At 42.7% G+C, this 11,074-nt stretch overlaps 1 protein-coding gene across 1 annotated transcript; it reads right to left on the bottom strand.

Moving 5' to 3' along the window:
• Positions 1-3,125: 3,125 nt before the first annotated feature.
• GCM2 (glial cells missing transcription factor 2) lies at positions 3,126-7,900 on the bottom strand. Its single transcript, XM_063177302.1, has 5 exons — positions 7,859-7,900; positions 6,360-6,612; positions 5,854-5,966; positions 4,264-4,389; positions 3,126-4,010 (listed from the first exon to the last, which is right to left on the bottom strand). The coding sequence occupies exons 1-5, from the start codon at positions 7,898-7,900 to the stop codon at positions 3,126-3,128; spliced, it is 1,419 nt and encodes a 472-aa protein (XP_063033372.1).
• Positions 7,901-11,074: the final 3,174 nt, after the last annotated feature.

The raw sequence follows: 11,074 nt of genomic DNA, 5'->3' as shown, positions 1-11,074 counted from the left end.
AGATTTGAAAGCATCTTCTCCTCCGCTCCCTCTGTGACTGTGCCATTACAACTGGAGTTTGTTAGACAAAGATGCCTGTCAGAGTAGAGGGTACAGGCTGGTGAAGGACTCCTCTCAGGTGCTCAATGCAGAACCAGAAACTGCACTTGAAAGGGATGATTAATGGAAAAGAAGGTGCTCACTCAGGGACCATCTTGTTTCAGGATGCTGCTTTGCCTGAGGAACATGCTTTTAAAGTCAATGCTGCAGCTGTATAAACCTACAATGAGGCTTTCAATTTCAGCTTTTTTTTTTTCCTCTCTCTTTTTACAGAAGCTCCCATTGCCTTTACATTTATATATTTTGAAGAGAAAAACTGTCTACAGCTCTAGACTTTTTCCATCTGATTTTTTTTATCTGTAAAAGGTAACATACAGCTAATCTCATCCCAGACACTTGTACATGAGAGGAATCCAGGTGAAGAAAGAATGCAATAACCTTTAGAGCAGTTTTATTTGTTGTACTTCTCAGATGATGCAGCAAGGTAATCACCACCATAGCTTTCCACTGTGCTTAAACAGCTGTCATGTCTATTATAAAATAAATCCACACTCTAAAAGTAACATCTGAACACAATTGGCTGCATTTTCTTTACTGGTGTACAAAGTTCTGCTTTAAAAGCTATGTTTAATTGGATAGCATAACAATTTAAGCATACAACTACAATGACAATTTTAATACCAGTAATGTAAGCAGCATGCAACCCCCACAGCTTGTCTGTTTTAATACCTAGTAGTATTTTAATAACTTGTGCTTGACTTGTGGTTGGCTAACTCCTCTAAAATCACTATAAAATAGAGCAATTTGCAGCTTTAATATTTTCCTTGATTTTCCAATCTGCAGGGAATCTTTCCAGCTTTTTTAGTCATTTTGTTTTGCCTTATTCCCCTCTTATACTTTTCCCCCCTTTTAAACTTACAGGACTGTAAGCCTTGATTATTATTCTACACATCAAATGCCTCGATATGATTTAGCATACAGCTGAGAAAACCCAGTTCTGTAAACAGGCATAGTGTTATATACTCATAAACTCTAAAATTTTGCATCAGTCTTTCTGGGTAATAACTCACAAACCACTTGTTTTTTTTTTCTTTTGTAAAGGTTTTAAAGTAGGTGGGCTAATTATCAAATTGATATTGTTCACCCGAATCTCTTCTTATCAGTAATTTAAAATACTTGGTAGAAGAATTACCCTAAGAGTTTAACAAAAGCTAAGGGAGATATACAGAAAGTACACTAGAGCTAAAAGACAAGGTAAGCTTGCTGCAGGTGAATTAATTTAGTCTTTTTGTGAATTCCATCTTTGTCTGGCTTGAATTTTTAAAATGCTGAACAATCCACTGCTGAAACAGGATGCTATTAACTAAATTCCTATGGGGCTCAGTTTCACATCTCAGACTGAACACATTTATAAAAACATGGTTTCCATAAAAATATAAAAAGAAAGAAAATATACTACATCAGAAATAACTATTTTTAAAGAACTGTTTAACTGTTCTTTGAAAATACAATTTGTTTACTAATTTAATGATAGCTTCAGTGCATAGAACCTTATAATTCTAACAAGCCAGCTGCTCACATTACTTTACATGGTGCCTTGCTTTGAACTGTGATTTCATTTATTCAAAGACTACAGTACTATGCTGCTTCTGAAAACACAGCAAAAATATACATAAGACAGAGGTAAAAAAAAAAACTGTTCAAAAAGTTAAAGATACTTTGTAACTCAATAACAATAGTACCTAAAGAATTTTTTTTTACCCTGATCAATTCCGTGTCTACTTAGCTCCCTTGCTTGGCACACACATTTTAGGTGAGGGTTCTATTCCCCAGGACTAGGCAGCTTTCAAAATATCTTTAGTTTTAAACCAGCACTGCTCTGGTTTTTCTTCTTTCCAGATTAAAGAACAATCAATTGTTTTAGGGATGAATTTGGGAATGCATTTCTTTACAATTTAATTGATTAGCTCAGTTTGGAGATTTTGTTTTGTAACCTTTCTGTTGGCTGGTTGCTTAATTTTCAAAGCAGTGCTGTCATGGGGAGCTATGTTTACAGAGAGAAAAGTCCTTGGGGAGAGGGAGAAAGACCTGATGGAAATGGAGTGCAGAGAGGCAGCCAGGAAAGGTTTATTCAACACTGACCTGTACTAAGCAGCTGGGATGTTGCATTTCTAGACAAGACCAGTTGTATTCATGGGTCAAGAGAATTCTGCACCAGTAACCAATTGGCCTGACCAGCTTTCCAGGCCCCTTTAAGCAAAAACCAGTTTCACTGTAAATGGTTTTCAGGACCACATAAGTTAACTCTGGCAGCCATGTGATGCTGAGCAGGCTTGGTGGGGGTCACCTGAGCCTTCCTGCCTCCAGGCTGAGTGTTACAGGGCATCAGCTCCTGGTGCGGCTGTGCTGGGTTGTCCTTCTTACACAGAAAGGCTGGGTAGTCTCTACTCTTGATACAGGGGATCAAAAAGCAACATGAATTTAGCAAATTTCATTTCTCAGGTTTCAGGTTTTTCATTTCAGAGAAACATAGTTGATCTTTCCATTCATCAAAAGGATCATGGCAGTTGAATGAACCGTTCAGGTGAATTATTCTGCAAATTGTCTTGCTTTCACATGTATGTTGTTTCTTTCTTTCCCTGCCATTTCATTCCATTGACTGTAACCTATAGCCACCTTCCTTAATTTTTTTCCATTACCTGATTAGTCTTTTCTTTCTTACAGATGTGGCATTTTCTCTCACAGCTTGAGGCAGGAGTTGTAGCTCTAAGTGGAATGCACTTGCTGTCAGAGGAGGCTGTTAACTTCCAGAGGAGCTGTGCCTCCATATTACCTTCTCTGAGGTGTGTTTTGGGCTCAGTTCCTTGTGCCATTTTAGAGACTGTGTGGGGTTTCTTTGAAATTAGATGCAAAATATAATTCACTCAGCACACAGCTCCAGAAAGGGGCCTTTGGGAAAAAGCCCTCTTGATGTTTTGCTTCCTTACTTCTCCTCAAATCCCAAACCACTTGGCTTAGCACTCACATGGTCAGCACAACAATCTATTCTCCCATCTGCAGGTATTTGCCATTTAGGCACCATTTAGTCAATACTCAGCACTCTCAAACCTTAGGGCCTGGCCTTCATGCTCAGCAAAGCTGCTCCCCAGAGGGAACCCATACCGATAGCTCTCCATGCCCTCATCTGGTTTGGATTTTGTGGGGATGGAGTCGTGCTGGTAGAGCAACGCTGACTGTATCATCCCAAAGTCTTCCTGAATCTTCATCCCTGAATAGACAGCACCCGAGGAGATGTTTTCTGCCACGTGGGTGTAGCTCTGGATGTTTTTCACGTCGCAGAGGTTGTCGCTGTACTTCAGCGCGGGTGGTTTGTAGGCCTGGTAGGACACCTTGGTGGTGGTGGTGATGACGGTCTGCAGCGGCGGGGCCATGGGAGCGGGGCTGGGGCTGTACCTGCAGGCACAGTCCCCACTGCAGTAAGCGTGGGGAGCACTTGTTGCCATCTGCCCGTAGTCACTCCGGTCTCCGCTGCCGGTTTTCCCCCACGCAGGTTTCAGTCCGTAATGTCTGCCAGGGTTATCAAAGCTCTTGTCATGGCTGGTCACTGCGTTGTAGTGAGGCCCGTTCAGACTGAGGGGGTCTGCATCAATGGCAGGGCTGGGCAGATCTTTGTAAAATGTTGGGTAAGGGCTTGAGCTTACAAAGGTAGGAACTCCAAACTCATAGCTGCGTGGCATGGGCATGTAGATCCTTGGATTTGGGCATTTAGGGTATGGTGATAGCTGGTCCTCTTGGAAGCTGGCTGAGTCATAAGGTGCCTTGTAGAGGTCTGTGTTCTGCAGTGAAGGGTAAGACTGGGCTGGAATTGAAAAATTGGTGTCTGTGAAGATACCAACTCTTTCTGGGCCATCCATGCAGTGAAAATTCTGTAGGTTATTGGTGTAACCACTGCTGTCAGGGTACCTTCCTGTCTGACAAGGAGAAGTAGATCTTTAAGATACAGGAATCAATGCTGTCCACACACATATGTCTCAATACTTGCGCTATTGCTAGTTTCAGCCCCAAATTAACAGATGTTACTTTGTTATTAGCGCATGTTAATAACATGATGTAAAGCTTTGTTTTGCCCTGGCATCCCCAGTATGTGCTTATCACAGCTTTTTAATTGACAAAAGAAGTCTTCATTTATGTCACCTTTTTATTTCACTACTGACTTTGACTTACCTCTGAATTTAGAGATCTCTTTTTCTGGGAGTGGTGATAAGAGGACACTTGCTTCTTAGTTGCACTTCTTCTTGCCTCTGCCTCCAGTTTGCTCTCTGGCCGGGGATGGTCATGGACTCCTTTAGCCTAAATTAGGATTAACTGAGAATTAGGTGTGTACCTAGAACGGGTTACGGGTTTAAGATTAGAGAAAATGCTCTAAGTAGCAGGAGGGGTACTCACAGCATGGTCTGTGGTTTGGCACAAGAAAAAAGGAAGGAGAAACTAAACAAGGACAAATTCATTGTGAAAACAAACAAATACAATAAATAATGATTTGGATGTAGGTAGAAGGAAAAAGTGAGGGAGAAGTCAGTGAGAAATGCAGGGCGGATAAAGGAGCAAAAGTGCTACCTAAGTTTGTGACGTCCAGGAGTAGATAATTAGAACCAAGGGGAAAAAACAAAAAAGCCCCATAGTTTGGTTGGTTTTCTGCAGTCCAGTATCTCAGTTCTGCCTTATAAAAACATAGATATATGTATAGTATAAGTAGGCTTTAAAGAGGTTTCATGCCACAAGACAAAAAACATCCTCCTAAAGCAATACAACTTCTTGAACAGGACTGAAAATTATATCCTGGAAAAACATCTGAAGATGCTCTGCTATTGAAACATCTGTGAGTATGCAGATCTACATAACTAAAGTTACATTGGCATATGATGAAGTGATGGACACTACATTTCCTTACTCATTTGTCTGAACAGAGCTACATACAGTCCCTAAAACTAAGTAGGAAGCTAAAAATTCCTTTTAAAACAGTCCTTTCTCAAGCATAAATTAACTTCTAAACAAGGATTTATAAACTTTTTTGATAGCAAGGTTTTCCAGTTTTGCATGTCTGTAAGAGAAAATTTGAATAATATAGGAGAGAATCAGGGAATATGGCCAGTTTTCTTCCATTTACTGACTGGAGAACAGGATTCACTGCTGTGTGAGTCAGGGGAAAAAAATTATCCAGGAGAAAATGTAATCTCATGGAACAGAAACTTTTTGTTTCATTTTTGTTCCAATGTTGCTAGAAAAGAAAAATCAAGATGAAGTTTCAAATTTCAGCTAAGATTCTTTTTTTTTTTTCTGTCAAGATTTTAAATCCTTCAAAATTCAGAGACTAGTTTCACATGAAGTAGAATTTTTATATTTCAACCATTGTGAATTAAGTAGGATTTTTTTTTCCTATTTATTTTAGTAGCAAATAAATATTTGGAAATAACATTGGAGACATCCAGTTGTCAAATGCACCAGGGTGCAAGACAAACTTTTTGTTCATATTTGTGTTCTGTAAAGAGGAGAATTTTACCCAACAGTTTTATTGCAGTTAAAATTGAATATTGCCAACCCATAAGTACTGTTTTCAAAGAGATAGCCAAGTGTTATTGTTTTATTTGTTCTTATGTTCATACTGAAGAGAAATTCAGTCATGGACTAGACCTCTGTCATGCTCATCATAATCTGTGTTACATAAAAAGAGAGGGGGAGAGGAAGAAATATCTCTCTGAAATCTCTCTCTCATTTTTTGTGTAGTGTGCATAAATACATACAACTTCTTTCTACCTGGAAAAATATTGCTTTTCCATCAAGCCTCCAGAAGTTTGTGACCGGATAGCCGCTGTGTCCTCGGCAAGGAATCAACTCCAGGGCAGAGTTACAGTTGGGGCAGGCTTTCTCTGTGAACAGACAGAAACTGCTGAAGAGATTGTTTAAGGACAAGGATGCTGCCTGAGAGTAAACAGAGCTCAAGAGCAACATGATCAGACTTTTCCAAAATTCAGATTAACATGTATTGTTCAAGGAAACGCAATATAGACTACCAAGCATAGCTAAATGGTATGAACTAGAGCTGCCCACTAGATGTATATGCTAATAATTTAAAGGATTTAAATCCACAGCCCCTTAAATACTTGCAAACAGACATTGATGAAATTTGGAATCAATCAGTCATTGCAATTGTGCCTTAGTCTGCACGAGGGCAAGTAAGGGTGACTCCAGCTTGGAAATCAAGCCCGGATGAAGGAAACGGGGTCCCCTGGGCACGGCAGCTCTCTCTGGGTGCCTCTCACTTTGCTGCTTCTGCCGAGCCTTGTCGCAGATGGCGGGGCGGAGCTGCAGCCGGGCCCCGCCGGGCAGGGCGCAGCTCCGGGCGCACAGCACCACGCCCAGGCAGGATTTCTTGAGGATGTGGCAGTTGTGGTTGTTGGTGTTGCGCATGGCCCAGCCGCTGAGGTGCCGCTGCGCGTTCTTCTCCTCGCTCGAGTAGATGAGGCGCACGTAGCCATCGGGCCACTCCTGGAAGGCGTCGAAGTGCTTGGGCTCCTGCAGCAGGGCAAGGCAGCAAGGAGGAGAGCAAGAGAATGTTATTAGTATATTACAACCTGATATTTTGCCTTGTTGTAAGACACATTACAGACAGGGAAAAAGCTTTTTCTATCACGAGCAAAGCAGCAGAAAAAGATATATTGAAATAATATCTCGTTCAGAAGTGCTCTCTAAGAGGGCTAGGGTGGTCTGAGATTCCGTATCTGAAAAGGAAGTCAGGATCCTTTCCTCTTTTGCATCAAGACCCAGTGTAGCACGGTGTGCTGATACATATGCCTTTTACAGGGAAGTTACCAGCTGTAAGACATCAGCCTTACTCCCAGAATTTACTAACCAGTGTACTATCAGTGTGCTCAGATAGGGCACAAGCCACCCTGATCATGACTGCTATTAAGTTCTCCTTGTCGTGGGACAATGCAGCTGCAGGCAGGAAACTGGAAGTTTTAGCTGTGGAATGGCTTCTTAAAATGCATCTAATATGATTTGAATAAGGCTTTTCCCAAAAAAGAGATAAAAATTTAGTCATTGCAAATATACTTCCAATATATGTATAGTGGCACAAACAAAAAACATTTCAGTTTGGGATTTCACATCTTTCAGGAGTTCATTATGAAAATGTAATTACCAGATGTATGAATGAAGATTTTAAACTGCAAATATTTATAATGCAGTACATATTTAACATACGTATGTACTGCATATGGGAGCAATCCCAGCAAGCAGAATGGAGCTACCAGCATTTAGAACATTAAGACATTCATGAAGACATAACAGCGTGGGCTTTGTAAACTTAAATAAACTCTAAGATGAAAAAAGTTGCAAATTAAAAAAGCATTTGGAACTCACAACTGGACAAAAGGGGAGTTCTCATTAGCATTAAAGTGTTGCATCAATAAACCAAAGAAATAATTAGATAACTTGGATAATACTAGTAAACAGTCAATTCAAGCTTCAATTCAACATTTCTCGAATGAGGAGGAGGAGGGACAAGATTGTGCAAAAGGAGCCACGGGTTGTTCTAGGAGTTCATATCCAGCTAGGCAAAGCTGTGCATCAAATCCATACTTTCATTAATAAGTGACTTCATAAAGATTACAAAACAACACAAAATGAAAAGAGAAGTAAAGCAGACGCAAAACAAAGTTTTGCTTAGAGCGAAGTTTGTTCTGCTGTTCCCCAGCTCCGGGTTAGATCGGGACGGAGACTTTCCCCGATCGATACCTCCTCCCCGCCCGCCCGGTACCTGCGGCAGTTTGGGGTCGTTGATGTCCCAGGTAAGCTTCATGGCCGACAGCGGCCGTGGGTGGCGGCTCCCGCTTTTTTATGCCGTCGGGGCGTCGCCGAGGTGTGGGCGGAACAGCAGCACCATCACCGAACCCCACTGCGGTCCCGGGCGCGGCAGGAGCTGCGCTGCCCCTCCACGCCGTAGGCGGGCCTCGCTACCCTCACCTGGAGGTGCGTGTCGGGGGATGGATGCAGGGGTCCTGCACGAATCCACCCCCCAGCACTGGGGGCCGCGATCTCGGCAAATTTGAGCTGGATTTGGAAGTCTGACCCGGCATCCGCGGGGCTCTGCCGCTCGCTCCCGCCGGTGGCCGGGGTGATGAGGAGGGGTAATGGGGTACCCGTCTCTGCCCCGCCGGGACGCTCCTGATCTTGGATTTGGAGCGTGGCTCGGGGCTGGCCGCAGCTTGTAAAGCCTGCGGAGGGAGGCAAAGATGCTGAATAACCTGCTCTTTGGACGTAAACGAAATCGGCCTTACTTGGCAGGTTCCCCCTTCGCCCTGTGCTCTATAGCACCTGGTTTAAAATGCAAAGTTGGTGTTGGTGCCGTTGTATTGATAGGCGCATTTTAACTTATTGAACATTTACAGTTTTTTGTTACCTTTTTATTTTCGAAAGAAACGGCCGATGGGGTCTGAAGTCTGGAGCTTTTTGGTTGGTTGGTTTGGTTTCGTGAGCTTGTTTTTCTTTTTATTGTTTTTGTGGTTTGTTTGTTTGGGACTTTTTTTGGAGTGGGGGGAGATAATGGGAAGGAAGGAAGGAGGGAGACAGGGTTTTTTCTGTTTCACACACCAAAAATCAATCCACAACAGCCCAGAGACCGAGCCGTTGAACGCCGAGCGCTGCAATCACCGTTTAAACGATCCCACCTGTTGGTAATTATTTTTCTCATTCGCTTCCATCCTCTCTGGTCCAAAATTTACTGATGCTAGCCCTCAGCTGAGCACGATAAAGCCCACCCGGCAGCAGCACACGCCGGCTGCGGCATCCCGCGGTCGAGAGCAGCCCCCAGGGAGGCTCTGAGCTCCTCCTTTGCACCCCGGGGCTCGGCCGGGGCTCTGTCCGCGCTGCGGTGCCGGAGTGCGAGGGGCCCGTCCCGGGAGCCGCACAGCTGCGGCTTCTTAGGGCGGCTGCGAACCGGGCTGCTTGTCCTTTTTTTCCCCCCGCTGCTGGGGCATAGAGTGAGGGCTTGCTGAGGAAAGGAGAGGGCTCGGAGCTGTGGGAAAGGCTGGCGAGGGTTACCCTCCCCCCTGAGCGCCGGTGTGCCCAGCGGCAGCAGCGGGTCCCGGCCGCGGGGAGCGAGTGAAGCAGCCCCCGCGCCATGGCCCAGGTGAGCGGGGAGGGGACACCGAGAGGGGACACCACGAGGGGACGTCCCCGGGACTGCCGGCGGCCGCCAGAAACCTCGGGCTGGGAGATGTGGGGGGGGGTTTTGCGGCTTAGGTAATAACGAAGGAAAACCAGCGTTTTGGAAACGAGGGGATGAGTAAGTGCTCTTCAGCTCTGGGGCGGAAAAAGTCGTTTGGGTTTGTTTTGGTTGGTTGGGTTTTCTTTTTTGGGGGCGACGGGGGAAAGAAGATTTTTTTTTTCCTGTGTTTTTCTCTTCCTTTTATTTTTATAGGAAGAAAGAAGTGAAGAAAGAAATAGAGATGTGAGTGGCGATATGGCAGACAGAGCAGGAGACTACGTAAGGATCTTTTAAATGCATCCTTATCTTTATCTTACAAATTGTTATTTTTTATATATGTATATTTAAAGGCGCATTTCTTAAATGGATATAGCATAATCCAGAGCTTTTTGTAATTTTATTTAAAGTGGGAAGTGCAGTAGTCCTCTTAATCTTTTCTTTAGTAAGTGGGAAGAAATTATTGTAATAGTTGGGGGGCTTGATAACTGGCTATACTAAATTGCCTCTTTCCTTACTCGGTATCTTTGATGATTATTCTGTTTCAAGGGTTCTGTCTCTTTTGGACATTAAGACTGATGTTTCACTTCAGATGCAGTAGTAAAATGAAAGTAGAGAAACAAACAATAAAAAACAAATAAACAGAAACTTGCAACTTTTAAAATAGCGTTACAAGTATTTAGTCATAATTAGTGTTGCTCCACTTTCAATGCCTGCTTATTTTACTTGCTAATTGTTTTCTTCCCTTCCCTCTACAGCTCGAATCATTGCTCATTGATGCCTTTAAAGGGAAGGGGTTTCAAAAAATAGACGAACTGCTTCAAGAGAAGGAAGTAGAGCTTCCCCAGAAATACAGTGACTCTCTCTTTAACCAGCTGGACAAAGCACTGAGAAAGGTGAGTACCATAAACAATCTCAACTCTTCTAACAGCCAACTCACAGGGTAGCAGGCTAATGATGCATGGCATTCTGTGTTTCTGTAGGAGCTGGACAAGAATGAATTCAAGAATGTTTCATTGCTGCTGAAATGTATTCAGCTCTACCTTAAAAGTGATCTTCAAGAAGGGAAGAGCTTGTTTATTGAGCAAGGACTGGTAGCAAAGATGAGTATATACTGCATGCAATTTACTAATGTGATTTAAGGTTGTTTGCATCAGTAAAAGAACTCCAAGGAAGTGAAAACTAGATGATGGCTTGTTGGCCACACAGAAACAAAATATTTTAATAGACTTTAAAATATTTTTAATGTATTTTAAAAATACACATAATGAACTGAGTGGGGAAAAAAAATTTACTCTCTTATTTCTTTTGGTGTAGCAGCCAATTTCATGGCTCCATGTATTACCTGATTTAAAGGGTTGGGTTGTTTGGGGTTTTTTTAAGGTGATAGTAGAAGGAGAGCATTAATTTCTGTAAGTCCCATTAGTGAAATGATCTAGAGTTTCTAAATGCATTTTAAATGCTCCAGCAAAATACTTTTTGCTAAAATGCAATTGATGAGTACTTTGTGTTTTTATGTTTTTAAAAACTGAGATATTCTTTATGAAGGTCCCTCTCTAGTTATGTAGCAAACTTGATGCACTTACTCTGCAATTGTGTTTTATCTTCTGGCACTATATTGATTTCAGCTGGTAACAGTTGTAGTAGCAGAAAGGCAATTGTGCTGAAGATGAGTATCACCTGGACCTAACACAGGTGCTAGGAAGCAGCTAACCCATGCTCTCTGTTAGCAAAGAGCTAACTGAGGAGTCCCCAGTCCAAAATGTTGTA

Source organism: Melospiza melodia, chromosome 1 (genome assembly GCF_035770615.1).
Source record: "Melospiza melodia melodia isolate bMelMel2 chromosome 1, bMelMel2.pri, whole genome shotgun sequence".
In the NCBI taxonomy this organism is placed as follows: domain Eukaryota; kingdom Metazoa; phylum Chordata; class Aves; order Passeriformes; family Passerellidae; genus Melospiza; species Melospiza melodia.
The sequence above is the reverse complement of the archived record's forward strand: the minus strand, read 5'-3'. Positions and strand labels throughout refer to the sequence as shown.